General features: G+C 43.4%; 1 protein-coding gene across 2 annotated transcripts in view; it reads right to left on the reverse strand.

Annotated features, from left to right (window-relative positions):
* Positions 1–2,750: 2,750 nt before the first annotated feature.
* LOC146045299 (DNA topoisomerase I, mitochondrial-like) overlaps positions 2,751–21,336 on the reverse strand; it is a 121,758-nt gene continuing 103,172 nt past the window's right edge. For both annotated transcript variants that reach the window (XM_083164052.1, XM_083164053.1), the window contains exons 12-19: positions 12,626–12,769; positions 11,907–12,092; positions 10,591–10,659; positions 9,290–9,404; positions 6,339–6,466; positions 6,060–6,154; positions 4,828–4,977; positions 2,751–2,997 (exon numbers count right to left, since the gene is read on the reverse strand). In XM_083164052.1, the coding sequence (XP_083020178.1) occupies positions 2,895–2,997; positions 4,828–4,977; positions 6,060–6,154; positions 6,339–6,466; positions 9,290–9,404; positions 10,591–10,659; positions 11,907–12,092; positions 12,626–12,769 (990 nt within the window). In that variant the 3' untranslated portion in view covers positions 2,751–2,894. The remainder of the gene's footprint in view (positions 2,998–4,827; positions 4,978–6,059; positions 6,155–6,338; positions 6,467–9,289; positions 9,405–10,590; positions 10,660–11,906; positions 12,093–12,625; positions 12,770–21,336) is intronic.

A 21,336-nucleotide genomic window follows, 5' to 3' on the forward strand; every position in this document is an offset into this window, starting at 1 on the left:
CACTGCCCGTGGATCGCATGTAAAGCGCCTGCAATTTGCATATGATGTGATTCAGCACACCCGACCTGTAGATACCCCCACAATCCATGTTGGCGTGGAGTTGATTTGATAAAGTGTGGCGAGCCCCGCGGATTACTTGACGTGTATTTGCCACGCTTTTAGCTTGTTTTTACACGTGCGCGCCACACTTTATAAAATCAACTTCACGCCATGGTGGATAGTGGGGGTATAAACAGGTTGGGAGGATGCGTACCACGTGTGTTTGCCATGCTTTGGGCTGACGTGGATAGTGTGGGTGTGCTAAATCGCATCGCATGCAATTCTATCCGAGGGCAGTACCGCCGTGAAACTACACAAGTCCCAAAGGAAGAGGTAAAAGGGGAAAGGTAAGAAGGGAGAGGGAGGGAGAGGGAGGGGTAGGAAATGAGATGCGGGAAAGCGAGAGGCAAAGGAGGGAGACTGACCCATAATGGATCCGGCCCTAGTAACAGCCCTGCTTTAAGGCCCACAGACCTCTTCTCATACACCAATGATATCTCGGGATACGGTCGGTCAGTTAACCTAAAGACGGTCAGCAGTCATTAGGTAGACACCACTATGTCGAAATACTGCAAGGTAGACATGGGACAAGGTCGACTCAAGCATTAGGTCGACAGTCAAAAGGTCAACATGGGTTTTTTCAGTTTTTTTTTAGCCGTATTTCACGCCCTACCATCCACTAGGCCCTAGGGCATGGTGGGAGAATAAAAAAGTGTCTGAAACATGGCGACTGGGTCGACATTCAGATAAAAAACCAGTGAAAAAACCCATGTCGACCTTTTCACTGTCCACCTAGACTGAGCCAGATTAAGGTCTAAATGGGCCTGGAGCTGAAAATTATCAAGGGCCTATTATGCGCAATAATAGGGGTTGTGGCCAGCACCTAATAATGTGGGGGACGTGACCAGTGTTCTGTTTGGGTGGTCTGCTCATGGGTGTGTCTCTATTTGTGTAAACACTTTCAACTAATTATATATGCCTGGAAAAGGCAGGGGGCTGGGATAAGAAAAATGCAGGGAGATATATTGGCGGGTGCCCTCCAAAGGTGCACCCGCAGGATGCCGACGTCCTAAAATACTTGCAGGGTGAGGCAGCACTCCAGTCATAAAAAAATACTGACCGCCGAAACTTGGTAGACAACATTTCAGCACCTTTTATGTGGTCACCTAAGTTTACCACACCATATACCCCTTATACAAATCATGCAACACAATTGTAACCCCCTTATACTGTACTTGCCTCTTACACAGTATGCCACATGGTATGAGCCAAAATTCACACTATGGCACACGGATTGAGTCAAAATTCATGATATGCCACATGGATTGAGCCAAAATACACACTATACCGGGCATGTCCAAACAGTGGCCCTCCAGCTGTTGTGAAACTACACGTCCCAGCATGACTTGACATAGTTTTAGCATTCCCTAATAGCAAAACTGTGGCAATGCATGATGGGATTTGTAGTTTCACAACAGCTGGAGGGCCATAGTTTGGACATGCCTGCACTATACCAAACAGATTTAGCAATAATGCACAATATGCTTCATAAATAGGGGCATTGCGTGCAAAATTACACCATAATGCCCATTACATGTTAAACCACACACCATAATCTCCACTACGTATTATGCCAAACACCATAATTCCTATTAAAATGTATGCTACATAAGTGTTGCTTAACTACATGTTCATTGCCAGGGGTTCCATGCTCATTGCCAGTGGTTCCCTGCTCATTGCCATGTGGGATTTCATGCTCATTGCCAAGGGGGAATACATGCTTGCGATAACTGGGGGACAGCTGCCGCCGGGCAGAAGTGACAGCCATTGACAGCCAGGCAGAGAGCAGGGGGCTGTCCGGCTGTATTCAGAGCACTGCATGTCCCGGCTATTTGAAATAATACCCCTTTCACACCAGAAAATGCAGGGACTTACCAGGGAATATGGATCATGCAGGGACATTCCCAGACTGGCCCCTTTTACACCAGCCAAGTCCCTGCATTTTCTGGTGTGAGGTGGAGAAAAAAAAACCACCCCACCCCCCCTTTAAACAACCAGCTATATCTTCAGAACCAAATGACCCATTTACATGTAGGCTTCAAATGAGTTTGGTCCTGTGAAACTGGCCCGTCGGTTCCAGAGAAATCTGGCCTCAAACAAAATGAACAGCCATGAAATTACATTTCAGAAATGAAAACAAAAATTGGTTTACCCACAATATCTCTAGAACCAATGAACCCATATGGACCAGGTATCAGATTGAAGGCCCAGCGATTTGGGTTCGACTGAGATCAACCTCGAGCTTCTGTGATGCCGGATGGGGAACTGGCAGCCATTGGAACCGGGTTGTGGTCGGAATTAGTGGGTCCCATGTTATCCTATGGGGAAAACGTTCCAGCTTTGCCTGGCGGTATCTCCGGTTCCCGTGGGGCTAGCAACACGGGGCTGGGCTCGTTGGAAAGCCCTGGCCCTCAGCTACAGATTGGGAGAGTAGTCTGTAGCTCCATCAGGCCCATTGTAAATCCGGCCCTGCACCTAGACCATGTTGCCCTAATGACCTGTCGACTTTGTCCCACATCAACCTAGACCTATGTCGACCTTGCAGTATGTCGGTTTAGGAGGGGAACCTATTGCCAGAAGATCATAGAACAAGGTTACATTTTGTGCACAACATTTCTGCAACATGTTTTCCCAACTTCCTATAAAAAAAATACGATTTGTGCATATATAAAGTTTTATTCACATAAAAAAACACAATAAGTATCAGTGCTTATTAAAAGGTCCATCAGGGCAGAATCAGTAATTACCAGGAGTCTGATATAAGAGCTTCCCAACACTAAAAAGAAACTGTTTAATTAAAAGAAAAAGTCGGTCTCTGTCATATCGATAGCCCAAGCGAACTTGTCCCGCTGGGTCTTGTTGTAGATCTTCTCAAGGCCGACGTCCCATTTCTTGCACCTGAGCGGGGAGAAATTTCCCATAAAGCATGTTATACAGACAGGTGCCGACCATCCCCCACAGAGGGGCATTTCTGATGTACAGAATAGCGCTGCAGCAATGATGTGGGAGTGATTACTAGACTGCCAGGAATGGTTTGTCGACAGTTCATCATGTCAACACATTATCTGGGTAGACATGATAAAATGACAACATAACTGTATTGGTGTTGTTAACCCCTTCACGACATTGCCTTTTAAGGTAATTTTTTTTTTTTTTTCCTCCTTGCGTTCAAATAAGCGTAACTTTTTTAATTTTCCGGCTATATAGACACGAGGGCTTTTTTTTTGCGGGACAAGTTGTACTTTGTAATGGTACCATTTACTATACCGTATAATATTCTGGGGAATCAGGAAATAATTCAATGTGGGGTAAAAAAAAAAAAAAACGCCATTGCACAATTTTGCGCTGGTTACGGTTTTTTTGGAGTTCATAGTTCGTTTAAAATGATGGGTTATCTTTATTCTATGGGTCGTTACGATTCTGGTGATACCAAACTTATATAGTTTTCGTTATGTTTTACCACTAAAAAAAAATCGCAACTTTTACGGTTTTTCTAATTTGCGTTGCGTCGCCATGTTCTGAGGCTTATAACTTTTTTATTTTTCCACCTACGGACCTGGGTGAGGGCTCATTTTTTGCGGGCTGAAGTGTACTTTTTAATTAATACCATTATGGGATATGGGCGACTTTCTGATCTCTTTTAGTTATTTTTTTTTGGGTACGCGATGCGACCAAAAAACGTAGTTTTGGCGTTGGGGATTATTTTCCGTTTACGCCTTTAACCGTGCAGGATAACTAATGTTATATTTTAATAGATCGGACTTTTAGGAACGCGGCGATACCAAATATGTTTATTTTTTTTATTTTTTATTTATTTTTATTTGGGAAATGGGGGTGATTTGAACTTTTAATATTTTTTTATTTTTTTTTTATTTTTAAACTTTATTTTTTTTTTTTTTTTACTTTTACTACAAGGCCCCCTAGTGTACTTGACCACTAGGGGGCGCGATCGCCTGTACTAGGTTCAGCCATAGAGCTCTATGGCTGAACGTAGTAATTTTATGCACTTCCTATTACATCCTGCCTGAGGCAGGATGTAATAGGTATGCATACACGGCCAGCACAGGGGTCTACATTAGACCCCTGGCTACCATGGCAACCGATCGGCACCCTCCGATCTCGCTGCGGGGGGCCCCGATCGGCGCCGGAGGGGGGCGCCCCCCCTCCGATCAGCTATTTAAGCACTGCGGGCGCTTTGCCCGCGGTGCTTAAAGGGTTAAACGGCCACGATCGGCGAACTCGCCGCTCGTGGCCGTGAGAGCAGGGACCTGGCTGTAATATACAGCCATTACCTGCTCTCTTTCAAGCCAGCTCACTCCGTGAGCTGGCTTGATTCCCCCGCAACCGACATATGACGTATATATACGTCATATGTCGTGAAGGGGTTAAAGCCCCATTGTGACAGAATGGATTAGAGCAGGGGTGGCCAAACCAGTCCCCGAGATCTATCAACTGTCCACGTTTCCCCAACCACCTATCTGGTGCACAGGTGCAGTCATTACTAACTGTTACATTACCATACATGCTGCATTCATTCCTACTATAGATCCACAGGTGGCCCGATATACGTAAACTGTTGGTAGATCTTGAGAATAGGTTTGGCCACCCCTGGTTTAGAGGCTCCAATAAGTTACTCAATATAAAACAGACCTCACTTAGAGAAGGGTGTTTAAACACAGGTGGTGGTGGGGGGGGGGGGGGGGGACACAGAGACCACACAACACTCACCAGGCCACAGAGATTCTGGGATCCAGGTAGTTTAGCTTGGAGGTGCCCAAGGCAATCTGCTTGTTCTCCTCCCTGTCTGTTGCCTGCACCTCCAGCTTCATGAGCTGCTCCTCCGTCCTCACCACGGCCTTCTTCTTACTTTCCACCAGCCTGTGTGATGAGACCACGGTACAGAGATCAGAGGTGCCACCAGCACAGCAGCCCTGGCCACATACCCTACTGTACAGGAGCTTGGCCATTGTGTCATTATAATGCGAGAATATATCTCCCAGGAATGAAGTTCTTCCTATAGTACAAACATAGATTTATACAACAATAGGGGAGAGGGTCTGATTTACACTAGGTCTAATAAGTTCATTAAGTGTCCAACATTCAATCACTAGGCCGGTGTATGTGCGTGTGGATTAGCGCACAGACCAGGTCTATATCGACAGTCAATAGGTTTACACCAAAAGGTCGACTTTCATTTTTCACATTTTTTGGGTGTCCGTGTGCTGAGCACATGGACAACCAATTCGTGTATCGCATGGTTCGCCATGCTTCTGGGGGCAGGTACTTTGCTCCTGAAGAAGCTGGGAGGTCAATCCTAGAGAAACGCGTTGAGCTCTTTTAAATTGGACATTCTACGAAACATCACGGCACTCCTTTAGTTTTATATGTAAGTGTATAGGATTACAGGTGTTCAACAGATCCCCTCCCTATCCAGCATGTAAATCTGCATTAATGCAAACCTATACAAAAACTTCACAGCATAGGGCCTAATTCAGGTTTGTACACAGCTGCACAGCACCTGCACATGTGCGGTGAACTCCTTGCGCACGCCTCGCGGCGCCGCCGAGATCTTGCTAGCAACGAGGATTTCATGGCAAGGTGACTGTCAAAAAGTGAATGTTTGGCGGGCGTGTTAACGAGGAGCGGTGGCCATTTTCTCAGCGGGTAACTGCTATCAGCTGAAGGCTCGTGCGCACATGGCGCCTACGTTGCTACTGCTATGCCCAGTTTGCTTAGCCACATGCCAACCATTAGACCCGATATTACTTGTTTTTATGCTGCGAACTGGAATATAAACAGCTTCACATGCTAATATTAGCCAAGAGAATCGCATCTGTAATTGCAATAGTAGGCACACATGAATTAGGCTCACACAGCAATGGGTTACGCTGCACACAATGCTAGGTGATTAAGAAACAAGTGTGTAATCCAGGCGAAACGCGCCTGAACAGATCACATACTTCCGGAGCTTCTCGCTGTCCTTCTCTTTAACCTCCTTCTTGGCTTCCTTCAGCTCATTTTTAGCCAGAGAAATCTGTTCTTTCCTGGCCTCAATCTAATAGAGAGGAGAGAGAATAAAGTATTGTTTATCAGCGGCTATTGGGGAAAGTAAGAGAATTATATACCAAGTGTGCAGGGAGATGACCATTAATGTAAAGAAAGCTACAATCTGATTGGTTATACATTACAGTGTGTATTTGTCAGAATGGCATAAATCCGGTAGCACACGCGTTTCTCACCTTGGCTCTCAGATTAGACATGGATTGGTCAAAGGTTTTAGGTGGCGCCCTCTGATGGTTGCAAAGTATAGCAACCGCTCTGTTGGCTCTGTTGTAAGACAGGATTTTTTCTGGTACGCTTTCCTTCGCTGGAAGTAAACACAAATACAATACAATCCATACATAAATGTGTACACTGATTGTAGTTTATGGAAGCTGGTGATGGAAAAAATTACGATTGGGAAGAAGAAACTTATCAGAGGCCCCAGGGGAACATTCAGTCATACCGAATAACCTTTACTGGGGCAAAAATCACATTCAAATAAACTCCAACCTCACTTTGCACAAACCACGCGCCAACTAATTAGCCACTCCCTGTCCCAATACAAAACACACCCACTTTCTGACTAACTCCACCCACTTCTCTGTAATTAGGGAGGTGATACAGTGATGTCAGGATTCCCATGTGATCAGAGCTCAGGAACTACGTCTTTTCATAAAAATGATCTACAATCCTTATGACTTTACAAGGCCATTGATAAGTCTAGTGCAGACCACTTAAGACAATGGTTCCCAAATCTGTTAAGGAACTAAATAGTTCATGTTTTTCAGGTCACCTAGCAGGTGCATTCATCACTCACGGACCCTTTTCATCACCATGGTGTATTCATTACACATTAACATTTCCCAGATCACCCAGAAGGTGCACAGGTGCATTGCTCACTGACACATTTGTCAGGTCACCCGGCAGGTGCACAGGTGTACTCAATGCTGACCGACACATTTCCCAGATTACATGGTAGGTGCACAGGAGTACTCATTACTCACGGACACATTTCCCAGGTCACCCAGCAGGAGCACAGGTGTATTTATTACTCACTGACATATTTCAGGTCACCCAGCAGGGGCACAGGTGTACTCATTCCTCACTGACACATTTTAAGAGATCCACAGGTGGAACTAATTAGGTCATTTGTGATTCTGAGGCCTATTAAATGTGCAGTACCTGGGTCCTTGAGGGAAAAGTTTGGGAACCACTCAGTGGCGGATTCAGGGGGGGGGGGCACCCAGGCATGTGCCCCCTGTCATTTCATTTTATAGCTGAGGCCAAGGGCTTTCCAGCGAGCCCAGCCCCGTGTCTCTAGCCCCCCGGGAACCAAAGATATCGCCTGGCAAAGCTGTAACGTTTTTTTCCCCATAGGATAATATGGGACCCGTCAATTCCAACCCCCACCCGGTTCCAACGGCTGCCAGTTCCCCCCCTTGCATCACAGAAGCTTGTAGTTCATTCAATTCCAAATCGCTGTGCCTTCAATATGATACCAGACTGGTCCATATCGGTCAATCGGTTCCAGAGATATTGCGTGTAAACCGATTTTTTTTAAATGTAATTTCATGGCTGTTCATGTTCTTTGAGGGCAGATTACTCTGGAACCAAACGTTCCAGTTTCACTGGACCAAAATCAATCAAAGCCCACTCAAAAGTTCTTCAATATGATACTTGTCTCATGTAAATGGGTCAGTTGGTTACGAAGATATAGATGGTTAAATGAGATAACTGGTTAAAAGGGGGGAGGGGTGGTTTTCTCTCCCCCTCACAGAAAATGCAGGGACTAGTCTGGTGTAAAAGGGGCCAACCTGGGAATGCATTTTCTGGTGTGAAAGGGGTATTATTTCAAATAGCCGGGACCTGCAGTGCTCTTAATACAGCCAGGCTCTGCCACTGTCAGTGGCTATCACTTCTGCCTGGCGGCGACGGTCCCCTGTCTACCACTAGCATGTAATCCCACATGGCAACGAGCATGGAACCCTTGGTAATGAGCATGTAGATAAGCAGCACTTATGTAGCATAATGTTAATAGGCATTATGGTGTTTGGCATAATACATAATGGCATGTAACTTAACGTGTAATGGACATTATGGTGTAAATGTTTAATGCGTGCCTTTGGTGTCCCTGTTTATGAAGCATATTTTGAATTTTGGCTTAATCTGTGTGGCATTATGTGAATTATGGCTCAATCCGTGTGGCATTATGTGAATTTTGGCTCAATCCGTGTGGCATTATGTGAATTTTGTCTCAATCCGTGTGCCATTATGTGAATTTTGGCTCAATCCATGTGGCAGTATGTAAATTTTGGCTCAATCCGTATGGCATTTTATGAATTTGGCTCAATCCGTGTGGCATTATGTGAATTTTGACACAATCCATGTGGCATTATGTGAATTTTGGCTCAATGCGTGTGTTATGTAAATTTTGGTTCAATCCGTTTGGCATTATGTGAATTTTGACACAATCCATTTGGCATCATGTGTAAGAGGCAAGTATAATGGGGTCTAGTATTTTGTTGCAAGGACACGCCCCTGTTGAGTGGCCACAGTCCTTTTCCGGAGTGTGCCTTTGGCGCGCGCACAACTACATCCTTCACATTTGTCGCCACGGTGGGCCTGCATACTTTAAATGCCAGAGCCTATTTTTAATCCCATTCCCACCCTCTCTCTGCTGCTCTGTTAGCTTGTACACTGGCACCACTAACACTGCCCCTCCCCCACCCAAATCCTATTTTATCATGGTGCCCCCCCCCCCCCCCCCCTGTCATTTTATCCTGGATCTGCCCCTGGAACCACTGACTTAAGATAATGGAAGGATCTGATTGGATGGCTGCTGTTGAGGATACCCAATAAGGTGCCACCATTCTGCAGTGTGTTCAAGCCTTGATTCCAGGGGGGTTACCCTACAGCAGGCCTAGCCAACCTGTGGCTGTAGCATGTAGTTGCAAAACAGCTGAGGAGCCACAGGTTGGTGAGGCTTGTCCTACAGCAATATGAACAATTGGTGTCAAGTGAGTGGAATGCCCTGGCTGACATAGCGGCTGGCCAGAAGCTAGAGAGGCTGTTAATGAGACGCAATATAATATACTAAGGAGCAGCGACACACGTGGCCCTCAGGACCATGCAAACGCTGGAACCTTACGGTCCGTGAGCTCCTGGAGCTGCTGCTGTAGTGTGATCGAGGCGTTGTATGTCCTGAAAACCTTGGCGGTCAGTCCTTCCATCAGGGCCTGCAGGTGCTTGTTCAACAGTGGCGTCTGCAACAAAGATGGACCTGGTTAGGTTAGGCTCCACATGTACTCAAGAAAACGTCCCGAGCCTTCATGTCGGCAATTTACCCAATATGTCTCCCAGGCTGCCCACCTCCCCAGGAACGCACCCCCAGCCTGCGCGGTTACAGACGTGTCCTCGAAACACACGCCAACTCTCCCCACGCCATTACTCTCCTCCTTCCCTAAGCACTGCTGCTGATTGTCACATGGTGTAATACTATGCCACAGTCTGATCTATCGTACTGACAGTTTGTATTTGAAAAATTACAGTTCGGAGCCAATATATCACTCTCAATGTTATCATTTTTCAAGCTTAGTACATCTGGCCCAGGATCTGGTTGACTGGTACTTTATCTCTCTCTCTAAAAGCACCTATACATCTGTGCGCCCGTTGGGGGATTGCCCCAACACATTGTCTATCTATGAGCACTATAAGGCTTAGTAAGTAGAACCCATACATCTGTCATCTTCAGAAGACATTTTGCAGGAGCCTTTGCTGTGTTGATCAGTCCTAACAAGCGTACAGTCAAATATAAAGTACATAGCTGTGTTGTATTGTTGTCTTCTTGTACCGCTTCTATTATCACCCCCTCTTTTTACCTCCAGAGAAGGAAAACACGGGGCTCTGTCTTTTTGACATTTCAAAGGAGAACAAAGATTGGCCACGAAGGGGAGCCCGACAGTTATTGAAACAAGAATAAATGCGGTGATGAGAGAGGTGGAAGTGATGCACAGTGCGCTAAGTGTCTCCAATCTGTGTGCCAATTGTATATTTCACGCACACCAGGAGGATGACTAAATTCATTTGCAGAACAAAAGCATATTCTCCTGCTTGTTGGATGAACGCCACCAGTGATTATCTCTGAAGCTGGGATGAGGCAGCTCCTTGTATTAGTGATTTCTCAGTTATTCTAGCTGAGAAGTGTAATAGTAACGTGGGAAGAGGCTGAGATTCTGCAGTCTGATCAGGAGGTTCTAGAACACAGGCTGCATTATGCACCTATACCTGGAGATGCTCCTGGGAGAATGACAGGTGACGCCCTCTCTCTGGGGGCTCCCCCACCAGCTGCGGACAGCGGCCCAGCCAAGAGCTGCCAAATCTAATACATCTGTGTTAATCAGTGCTCAGATGGGTCTGTACAAGGGGGGTGGGGGGACGACAACAACTTACGTTCAGTCTGTCAAATAGATCATCTCCCTCCTGCTTATTCTCCATGAACAGCTGAAGGTTTTTGAACACCTGAAAAAGAAAATTGACATTGGCAATCAATGAGTCCCCCTGAGCATCCCTCCCCACACATCCTCCTTTACTAATGGCACCGGTAACTTTTAGCTTTCTGCCACGCAGATCGTTCATAATCCTTGGATGCTGCGGCCAAGTATGGACGATTTACCAAGGTATATTAACATAGCAGCTGTGATTATTGTAGCCACTGTCATTATGGATGTGACACTCCCACGCTACCAAAATGGCCGCCTAAAGCTTCACAAGTAAAAAAGGTGAAATTATACTAGTCTATGCAAAAACAGGACAGATATTGTTAACTGAAAGTTGCTAAAATCCAGAAATAGGAAAAAATACAAGCTTTCAGTGTGATGTGTGTCCAGCTTGTCCTTTTTCCAAGCTTTGATACATCTCCCCTTGTAAATCGTGTGACAACATTTAAAAAAAATTGCCCTCATCGCCTATAAAAAGTGGGTAGATGACATTTAATTAGTGGCGCCTATCCTGTAGGATCTAATGCTCCATCAATGTAGGAAATTTTGGATTCAGCTGAGGCTGAATTTGGCCAGTTAACATTTTCAAATTCAGTTCATTATAGAGGCAATGGGGGAAATTTACAAAAGGAAATTTGTAAAAAATAGGTGTATTTGTATCCAGAAATACACTTATTTTTGACATTTACTATCCCGAAACCACGGCAATTCGTATTTGTATTGATGTGCTATCAATACGAATACGAATTGCCATATTTTCGGGATAGTAAATGTAAAAAATAAGTGTATTTCTGGATACAAATACACCTATTTTTTACAAATTTCCTTTAGTAAATTTCCCCCAATAAGTCCAAAATTGCGGCACATCTACGGGGAAGAGAAGCCAATTACACAACTCCTACATCCCAGAAAATATTCCTACCACCAGGAAGGAAATACTTGGGGGGTGATACACTGCGCTCACTTATGTGTCGGTGTGTTCTCTAGGCGCTGCCAAGCTCTTAAGGGTTTCCAGGTCCCTTATGGAGTAGAAGTACTTGTTTGGTTGGGCTCTGGCGCTGCCTAATGTACTCCTTTACTTACTTACCACCCAGTAAGGGAGTACATTAGGCAGCGCCAGAGCCCAACCAAACAAGTACTAAAACCAGGAAGGGGCCTTCTGCGTTGCATGGATTTGGACCTGCTGATGGTAGCTATTCTTTGTAAGCCTAGCTTACATGGATGCTCTCATCTAGTTCTCCTAAATTCTCCAGCGCTCGTCCATTTTACCTTTTTTTCCACTGGAACTTTGTTGTAGTAACGGATGGAATCTTTACCGAGGAAGTCGAACTCGACCACGTTTTTCTCTCCATCGAGTTCTGGGTAAAGTTTGATATGTTCCACCCTCAGCGAACAACAACCTACAGTGTCGGCGGTCTCCCCTTCTTCCTTTTCATTACCCGCTCTCAGGGCCAGCTGAAGGCATTCAAATAACAAGCAGAATAATTCAGGATTATACGGAGCAGCCAGACCAGAAGAATCTGATAGGCATTGCGAAAGAGCGACCATCACATAGAAATCAGCGGTAAAGGCCACAATCCAAGAATCTGAGTGCCTCTGCACCATATAATACAACTATTGCATAGAAGCAATCGTAATATACTAATAAGGCCCACATTTCAATATCTCCCTGTGTCAGGTGCAACTGTACAGCAAAGTGATGCTCCAATAACACAGAGAGGCTTGGGCATATGCAGAGCCAAGTAAACAATATGCACCTGCAGTCTAATCAACCTGACCTTCAAGTCTGTGACTCAGACATGGGATGCTATTGTAGCGGATGAGTCATGTACAATAACAGAGGTGATGTTAGTGTGGCTGATGAGCCATGCATAACATCACTTCATTTAGCGATAGCTTGTAGCATTTAACCATTTAATTGCATGCCAACACAGACATGCGATGGCAGTGGTTCATCTAGTCCTTGATATATTACTGTACACCTGTACCTTGTCAATAAAATATAGGGCTACGGCCCTCTGTCGTATCTTCATCTCCTTCGATTTGAAGTTCTCCCGATACGTTCTCCTTATTTTGTCAACATGGTTTTTCAGTTTTCTGGCAACTTCATACTTTTCCCAGTCTTTTTCTCCCTTAAAAACACAAAAATATCAATATTATGTGAACTAGCTACAATAAGATACAAAGCAGGAACTTCTATGGAACTGAAATGGCTACTTGCAGAGTTTTCCAAACTATGTTCTCTAGTACTGGTTTTAGGATGCACCCTTCCCCGTCCTAGAGTCTTTTTGGGTAAGTTATCTTGATACCAGTGACATCATGCCTTAATATTACCCTTCTTAGTATGTTCATAGGCCACAAGCCCACTAACTACAGTAGAGCCAGATTAAGCCTTCGGGGAGCCCGGGGCACTTTAGAAAAGAGGGGCCCCCTCCTACTTGTCATTACTGGCTGCAAACTGCACAGGAGAATTTTGCACTGTCAAAAAAGCACTGTGAAAGCAGTATAAACTTGGTCAATTGCATGGGAGGGGGGGGGGGAATTAATATAAACATAAATATATATATTTATTAATATATATATTTATTTTTATATATATATATATATATATATATATATATATATATATATATATATATATACCAAACAATAGTGTCTTCAGCGCCCTATTTTTGTAATGTCCATACAATAAAATATACAATAAAACAATTAAATAGAATACACTTCTGAAGTAGTTCTTTTGAAGAAATTTTTCTTTTTATTTTGAAAACATGATCTAATACTAATTTTTCAATTCTCTATGTATCATGTATCCCAATATATATCGATTAATTCCAGTAATGTGATGTATGGTTTTGTATTTGATTTTTCATGGATTATCTATGTATAAATTATTTTTTACACATTATGTATATAAATTGTCTATATTATGTATATAATTGATTTATGTATGTTTAATATTTATATTGTTCTATATGGAATTAATGTATCACCAATATTTGTAAAGCTGAGACTGAAACTTTGCAATTGACTAGTTTACATCACACTATTCACATAAAAAATATGGTGTTTCGTTCCTATTGATAATAGGTTATAATACACTGAAGCCCTTCACGTTAAAATTCACTAATAGTTAGATAGGAAAAAGCGTATTCAATAATAGCAGGAGGAATATATAGAAAGTATGAACTGTTCCCCGATGACGCGCACTCACAATAACCAGGCGGATCGCACACTTCCGCTAGAACTTCCTGGTTAAAGATGGCGGTGCGTTCCACTCCGCATCGAGTGGAACGCAAACCGCTTATTAACACATAAAAAAGATATTTAAGAGCACTATTTCTTAAGAATGAAAGTAGGGAAGATGCGGAATAAGTAGCGGTTCCCTCACCACTAAATTATACCACTCTAAGACACTGCTAAAACTCCGAAAAAGAACTTTTAAAAAATAACGAAACGCAATGCATTATGGGGCGTATTTGAAAAATACATATATCCACACTAAAAAATAATAAATAAAATCACTAGCTCACATACAAAAGTTTATTCACTCACTAAATTAATGTGAAATAATAAAATAAAAAAAGATATATTTAAACATATAAAATAAAATCACTTGAATTGATTGGATAAAGGGAAATGATGTCATAGGCAGTCCCTATATATACCCAAACCAAGCTAGCACTCACTCACTTGCTGCTTGGATCCCTAGGAGAGCACACCTGTCCCACACCAAAGGGTAAGATATACAATGTATATTATGTATTCTATATTTTCTATAAGCAAATTGCAAAGTGCAGTACCAGCTAAAAATACAATCTCATGTTATGTGTATGTATATTTTTTGTCAGGATTTTTTTGCTACAAAAAAAGTCCATAACCCCAGAAATTTATGGTCGAAAATTCTAAATATATGGATCTAATACATTCCTATTTCTAATAATGGACACGCTCCGCACTAAGCCCTAGGAGGTATGTAGCAAAGAAAATGTCCATTATTCTAGATCCAAATGGGATACTACTATACCAATATAATTAGAAATTAAAAATAAACCCATTATTATGTTTTCTTTAGAAAGTCCATCGTAGTGTAAAGATATTCTTCTGAAAAGAAATTTACTATTTCATCTAATATCTATATACAGATAAGGTATGTACAACAAACAACCAGACCATATTTGTGTATATATGTATGTATGTATACACGTATATATGTTTACATATATGCATGCGCATGTGTAGGTATAGATATACCATTTTAACATCTAAAAAGAATAATTTTTGTAAATCCACCAGGTTCTATCTGGGTAAAAAAACCCATTGGGCCCACACAGACAAATTCTATTTCATCCACTGTCAAATAAGATCTGACTCTGAAGGGTATTAAACACTACATTTCTAGTAACAAGGTATGTACCATATATGGAAAATCAAATGTACAACTATGTTTATCAAAACTCTGGAAAAAATTCTAAAAAGAAAAACCTATCAATGAACTATTCTAAACTGACTATCCATAAGCCTGTTCCTCCCATCCATCTGTATATCTATACATCTTCATATTTCCATATCCTTATAATTTTAATTTTATGTATATATATTTATTTATTAACGAATTTTTTCATGTAAATGGTTTTTTATATGTATGTAATGTCCTGAAAAATGATTGTATGTATACTTTTATAGATCACAAACCCCTGATGAAGCTTCTTACCGAGGCGAAACGCGTTGGGTATTAGATCATGTTTTCAAAATAAAAAGAAAAATTTCTTCAAAAAAAAAAAAAAAAAAAAAAAAAAAAGGGTATTAGATCATGTTTTCAAAATAAAAAGAAAAATTTCTTCAAAAGAACTACTTCAGAAGTGTATTCTATTTAATTGTTTTATTGTATATTTTATTGTATGGACATTACAAAAATAGGGCGCTGAAGACACTATTGTTTGGTATAGAAGGTGTTACAATCCCTACTAGTAGGGGATTGAGTGTCAACAGCGACCGATAAAAGTATTACATAATAGCGCAATTTTAGAGATTTTTGTATTCTTGATATATATATATATATATATATATATATATATATATAAGCGTGGGGTTAGAGCCGGCACTCAGCTGCTGTTGAAGGTAATTGCCCCGGGTGCCTTCCGATGAAGATAACGTACTTGGAAAAAGACAGCGTCACTCCAGGGGACTTGTTTCAGAATTTTTATATAGTAATTCAATAAATCACATAAACATCATGGTGATGATGTTTATGTGATTTATTGAATTACTATATAAAAATTCTGAAACAAGTCCCCTGGAGTGACGCTGTCTTTTTCCAAGTATATATATATATATATATATATAAATAACACCACATGAGTAGCCTGTGTTTGTCCCTCTGTATCTTACTCTGTAGGAGCCCTGACAGGCACAGCCACTGCTGCTGCTGTCCTCCATGGGCCCGAGAAGCATGTGATGAGCTCCACCAAGCAGAGCTCAGCACAAGCCTCTCAGTCTCTGACCTCTTGTGCAAAGTCTTATGGGACTTAGTCAACTCCCAGTAATGCACTGCACACTTGTGCAGTCAGTGTGCCTTGACTCCTGATGCTCAGCACCATTAATCATTGTCACATTGGCAGTTAGGTGAAGCTGCAGCACTACCCCACTTCCATGCACAAAACCTTTAGCTAAAAACAAAACATATACAGGTAGAGTATCCGCTATCCGGACATCCCTTATCCGAATTATTCCAAAAACCGTGGTTTTTGGAATCATTCGAATTTTTTTTTTTTTTTTTTTTTTAACCCCCCCTAACCCTCTTTTCATACTTACCAAGTCCCCAGGCGTCCACAGCAGGCCTCCGGCATCTTCGGTGACGTCACCAGTGACGTGCGCGCACCGGTGACGTCACCGGTGCGCGCGCACACTCGCGCAATGCATTCCTGGGACCGCTGGAGACCCGGAGAAGATGCCGGAGGCCTGCTGTGGACGCCCAGGGACTGCGTGGACGCCGAGGGACCACCGGACACCATCAGGGGACAGGTAAGTATGCTTTAAAAAAATATATTCCAAAAACCGCAAAATTCCCCTATCCGGAATGCTCGTGGTCCCGAGCATTTCGGATAGGGGATACTCAACCTGTATTTTTTAAATACATGCCAACCACAGGGGTACTGACCCCCTGTGCCCCCATTATAATTAGACCCTGAACTACAGCACTGGCCTGGCTGCATCACTAAACCCAGTGGCAAATGTAGGGTTTCCAAATGTTGTCCACAATCCCCCCCTCTGCGGAACGTTGGAGCAAGTGCAGGAGTCTGGGGGAGTGGTAGAAGAGCCTAGTAATGACCCTGACCATTACTGTACACATTGGTCTCTATACACTGGATACTGTATGGAATACAGCATTAATAGCTAACACTATAGATGGTCTATAGTTTAGGCCAGGGCTGGGCAATTGCGGCCCTCCAGATGTTGATAAACTACACATCCCAGGATGCTTTGCATTAGTTTTGCTATGTGGCCATGCTGAAAGTGATGCAAGGCATGCTGGGATGTGTAGTTCATCAACATCTGGAGGGCCGCAATTGCCCAGCCCTGGTTTAGGCTGTATAATACATTTACATCATATAAATAACTTGTCAGGAACAGGTTACACATACAATAATAAATACACAACATACTAGAACCATTGCTGCACTTTCTAAGCTCACATTCTCCCACTTCATGGTAAGGCTCCTGTCTCTTCTTGGTAGAAGAAGCTGCTACCACTAGGCATATGCAACAATATCCGCTCTGTCCCTTACACTGCATGATGTGGCAGGAGCTCTAGTAATCCTATTATATACCATTCCTATTGCTGTTATAATTTGACCCACTTGCAACAATTTTTTTTTTTTGGGGGGTGGGGGGGGGGGGGGGGGGGGAGTCATAACAACTGGAACCTCCCCCCCTCTGTTTGCCTATGACTGGAACAGTATCTGCTGTATCTAAGTGATATGCAGCTTACAGCTGGACCAAAACTCACTGCAATCACACAATTTACAAGGTAAACATTTAAATGTTAGAAAACGTGAAGTGTGAGGATGTTAAGCCTGAAACCATAAACATCTAATATGCTGCACTGAATGCAACAGATATTATGGGTCGCTGATGTTTTACAGAGACCGTTCTTGCCCAGTCATTAACTGTAACAGTGTAATAAATACCATTATTGGGAAGCAGCAATATTAGCCTGTGTTAAGTGCGCTTCTCCCCATGTATGATGCAGGGGAGGGTGTTCCGGATGGGGCTCGTCCATTTACATAAGCGCGGCTTTCTACAAGATACGTTGCATGGTGTATCAGCGCGCTATGACTGGTCGTTTCGACAGCAGACAGCATTGTTTGTCCAGTGCATTCAATAGAATTATACATAGCAGCTGATTGGTTGCCACTGGTTATCGCTGCTTCATACATCTACCCCTTATATTTAAGTACATATCCTCATAGGTCCTAGGGCTGCCATCAGAATTTTTGGGCCTGGGGCTGTCCATAGGCAGGCCCGCCCCCCTTCTGCTTGACCAGCTTTCCTTTTCCTGCGGTCGCTCCTGATTGCCAGCAGTTTCGCGATACCAATTGGCTCATGGCCAGTGCCAAATTCAAAAGATCAACCGCCACTCTCCCTCTATCACTGGGATACACATCAAAAGACACTGTTGCCATCTGGGCCTCCTCATTGCCTGGGCCAGGGCCTCTAGCCCCTGCAGCCCTCCCCTGATGGTGGCCCTGCTCGTTCTTCCCAGAGTAACAACGCCATACTCTGGCAGATACGTTATTTCAAAATATCATTTTTCTCAAATACTAATTTTCTTTTTAAAATAGCAAAAGCTATAGCCTGGAGTCAGAGTACGTTACCGCAGGTGGAGGTAGTCACAGGGGTTGATCTGTTCATTCATATTTAATAAATAATGACTTATCCCAGTTTTATCCAGGAATCACAGGATTAGTGTTGTGAGATTAAGCATGAACCATATAGAAGTTTATTTCAGGGACAATGGCGTGTTCTAGCAGTTTAGCACTGAACCTGAGTAATAAATGTCGACGCCAGAACACATTGATCCTGTCCTATTCAGTCTATACAGCGTTTCTCCATTAGATAATCAAAACCTTATTTCCAGATAATGTAACGACGGCTCTAGACACACTTAACGGTATGTAATCCATGTCCTCCTGTTCTGGCGCGCTACCTTCCTAAGTACCTCGCCGCGTGTCAGCGGCTGCTCGTTATTTACGGTTATTTCAAAGTGATTCCGGATGTTCTTGACAATGCACAAAACACATTTCTGTTTTCTTTATTACCGGTGGCAAAACCCGAACGAAGCCGTAGGAAGGTTGCCAGAGACAGCAGCCAGTTTTGTTCATTCCGACTTAAATCATCGCTCTCCGCCTGTCGAGATTTACTCTGATTATGAGCATTAGGCATTCATGAGCGGCAATAAAAAGCAGCACATTGCCCCTCTCGTACTCTCAGGCGCGCTCGGCTCAGGATATTTGTCAGCTGCCGCCGCCACGGAATGGCTTAAACTACTGCTGCACTAAACAGGCTGCGGCGTCAGATGCACTGCACCTGCAGCCGCCTCCAGAAGATGGATCAATTCAAATATTGAGAGAGAGAGAGACAGAGAGAGAGACTGGCATTACACTAAGCCAATATACCCAAGAGTCCGCTGCGTCAGGTCGGTCGAAGCAAACGCTGCAGACCAGCTAAGGGTTGTATAATAAATATAGGGCTAGCATTTAATTATACACTTCTCCCTAATATCTCCCTGTGCATTATCCATTATCATCAGCCTCAAACCAAAGCGAAGATTCTCTGCTGTATCTTAGTATGCATTAACCAGTTTCTCTGCATAACTCTAGATAAATGGTGAAGGTCTGTGTGCCGCTGTAGAACTACAAGCACCAGAATTCCCTGCTGCCAGACTCTTGATGGAAGCAAATTACAAGACTTACCAATTAGAACAGTGAGAAAGCCATATTCACTAAACCGACTATACACATAACGACTTATCTGCCATGAATGGGAGCTGCCATACTGATCACTGCCAGTTGGTGTCAATGGAACAGTGCCCCTAGTGGCCGGACTGATTGCAGAATTCTCTCAGCCATGCACGTACTGTCATCCAATTGCTTTAAACTTTTTTTTTTTTTGCACAAATCTGCTTGTGACACTAAGGGGGAAGGATGCATATATCTAGAGGGCATGGATCATTGGATAGACAGCAAGTAGGTCGACACCACTAGGTCGACACAAGCATTAGGTCGACAGTCAAAAGGTCGAGAGTCTTATTTTTTGTCCCGAATATCGACACAGTCGACATGGACACAAAAATAGCCCGCCATGCTTTGGACACTATTTTGTTCTCTCACCACACCCTAGTGGATGGTAGGGCATGAAATACCAGCTGTCGGCACATTTCGGCTCAAAAAAAGAGGGGGAAAAACCCATGTCGACCTTTGACTGTCGACCTTCCCCATGGCAACCTAGAGCTTGTGTCGACCTAACCCATGTCAATCTTAATGCATGTTGACCTCATGGTGCTGACCTAACGCTTGTTGACCTGGTGACCGTATCCCATATCTACAGTAGGTCCAGGTGATGTTGCCCATAGCAACCGATCAGAGTTTATAATTTTCTAGGATGCATGATAGATGGTTGCTCATAGCAACATCAACACTAGACCCTCGCTCTCTCCCCTGAAAACGACCATTCCAGGTTTCTGGCTGATACCAACAAAACCCATCAATCTTGGCCTCCCCTCCGCCCAGCTGATGTAGTGGGTCTGTGTGTGCAGTACTAGGACTGGGGAATAGAATCCTGCGCTAGGTAATAGTTAGTGTTTGGCTGCCCTTGGATATATGGCTTCATTTTATATATATAGATCCCAACAGGCCGAATACAGAACAGAACGTGCTCTTCGGAGTATGAAAAGCGGGGATTTGTCTGCTGGAAATGGAGACTGCTCTCTGCTTCATCGTCTCCTAGGGGGAGATTTACATAGCTGCACACATCTCACCTGAAGGATCGGACAGTAAGCCGGCTGTTTAGGGGCCGGGATCATTGGACTGGAAATATACCAGATAAAGAGCTTACTTTCACTGTCGCTGGCCCTGCTGCTCTCCTAGCTGTGCAGCTAAAATATATCTGCCCAAATAATAAGTAGCGGATATGACCGGTTTCAGCCAGGGAAAGGTTGTTTCAATTCCTGCTTATTGTGGGCTGCAAATAACGGTCACAGTTTCCAGACCACTAAGCAGGTCACATATGTTCCAGGCTGACCAGCAGCTACACAGGGATAGTTCACCAACTGTAACATTTTCCAGAGCACAATGGTGATGCATTGTAAATGGCAGGTGGTCGTTTTTGCCACATACCTCTGAAACTAAGTAACCGATTACAATGCCAATTTAATTCTGCACATCAACATACCATGGTCTTTAAATTTGGTGTATGATGTGCACTGCTCAGGCAATGGCATCATAGAGAGGTGGTTCATGCCTAAAAGTCGTCCTTCTATTAAAATATGGATTACACCGATAACCATTGTCAACCTTATTTCTGTTCACCAGCTCGGTGTTTAACATAAGCTTGTGTCAACATTTTGTTAATGTCTACCTTGGGTATGTTGACCATTTCAAGGTGTCGACCTAGACATGGTCTACCGTTTATACCATAC

This window comes from Crinia signifera, chromosome 11 (assembly GCF_055691185.1).
Source record: "Crinia signifera chromosome 11, ASM5569118v1, whole genome shotgun sequence".
NCBI lineage: Eukaryota > Metazoa > Chordata > Amphibia > Anura > Myobatrachidae > Crinia > Crinia signifera.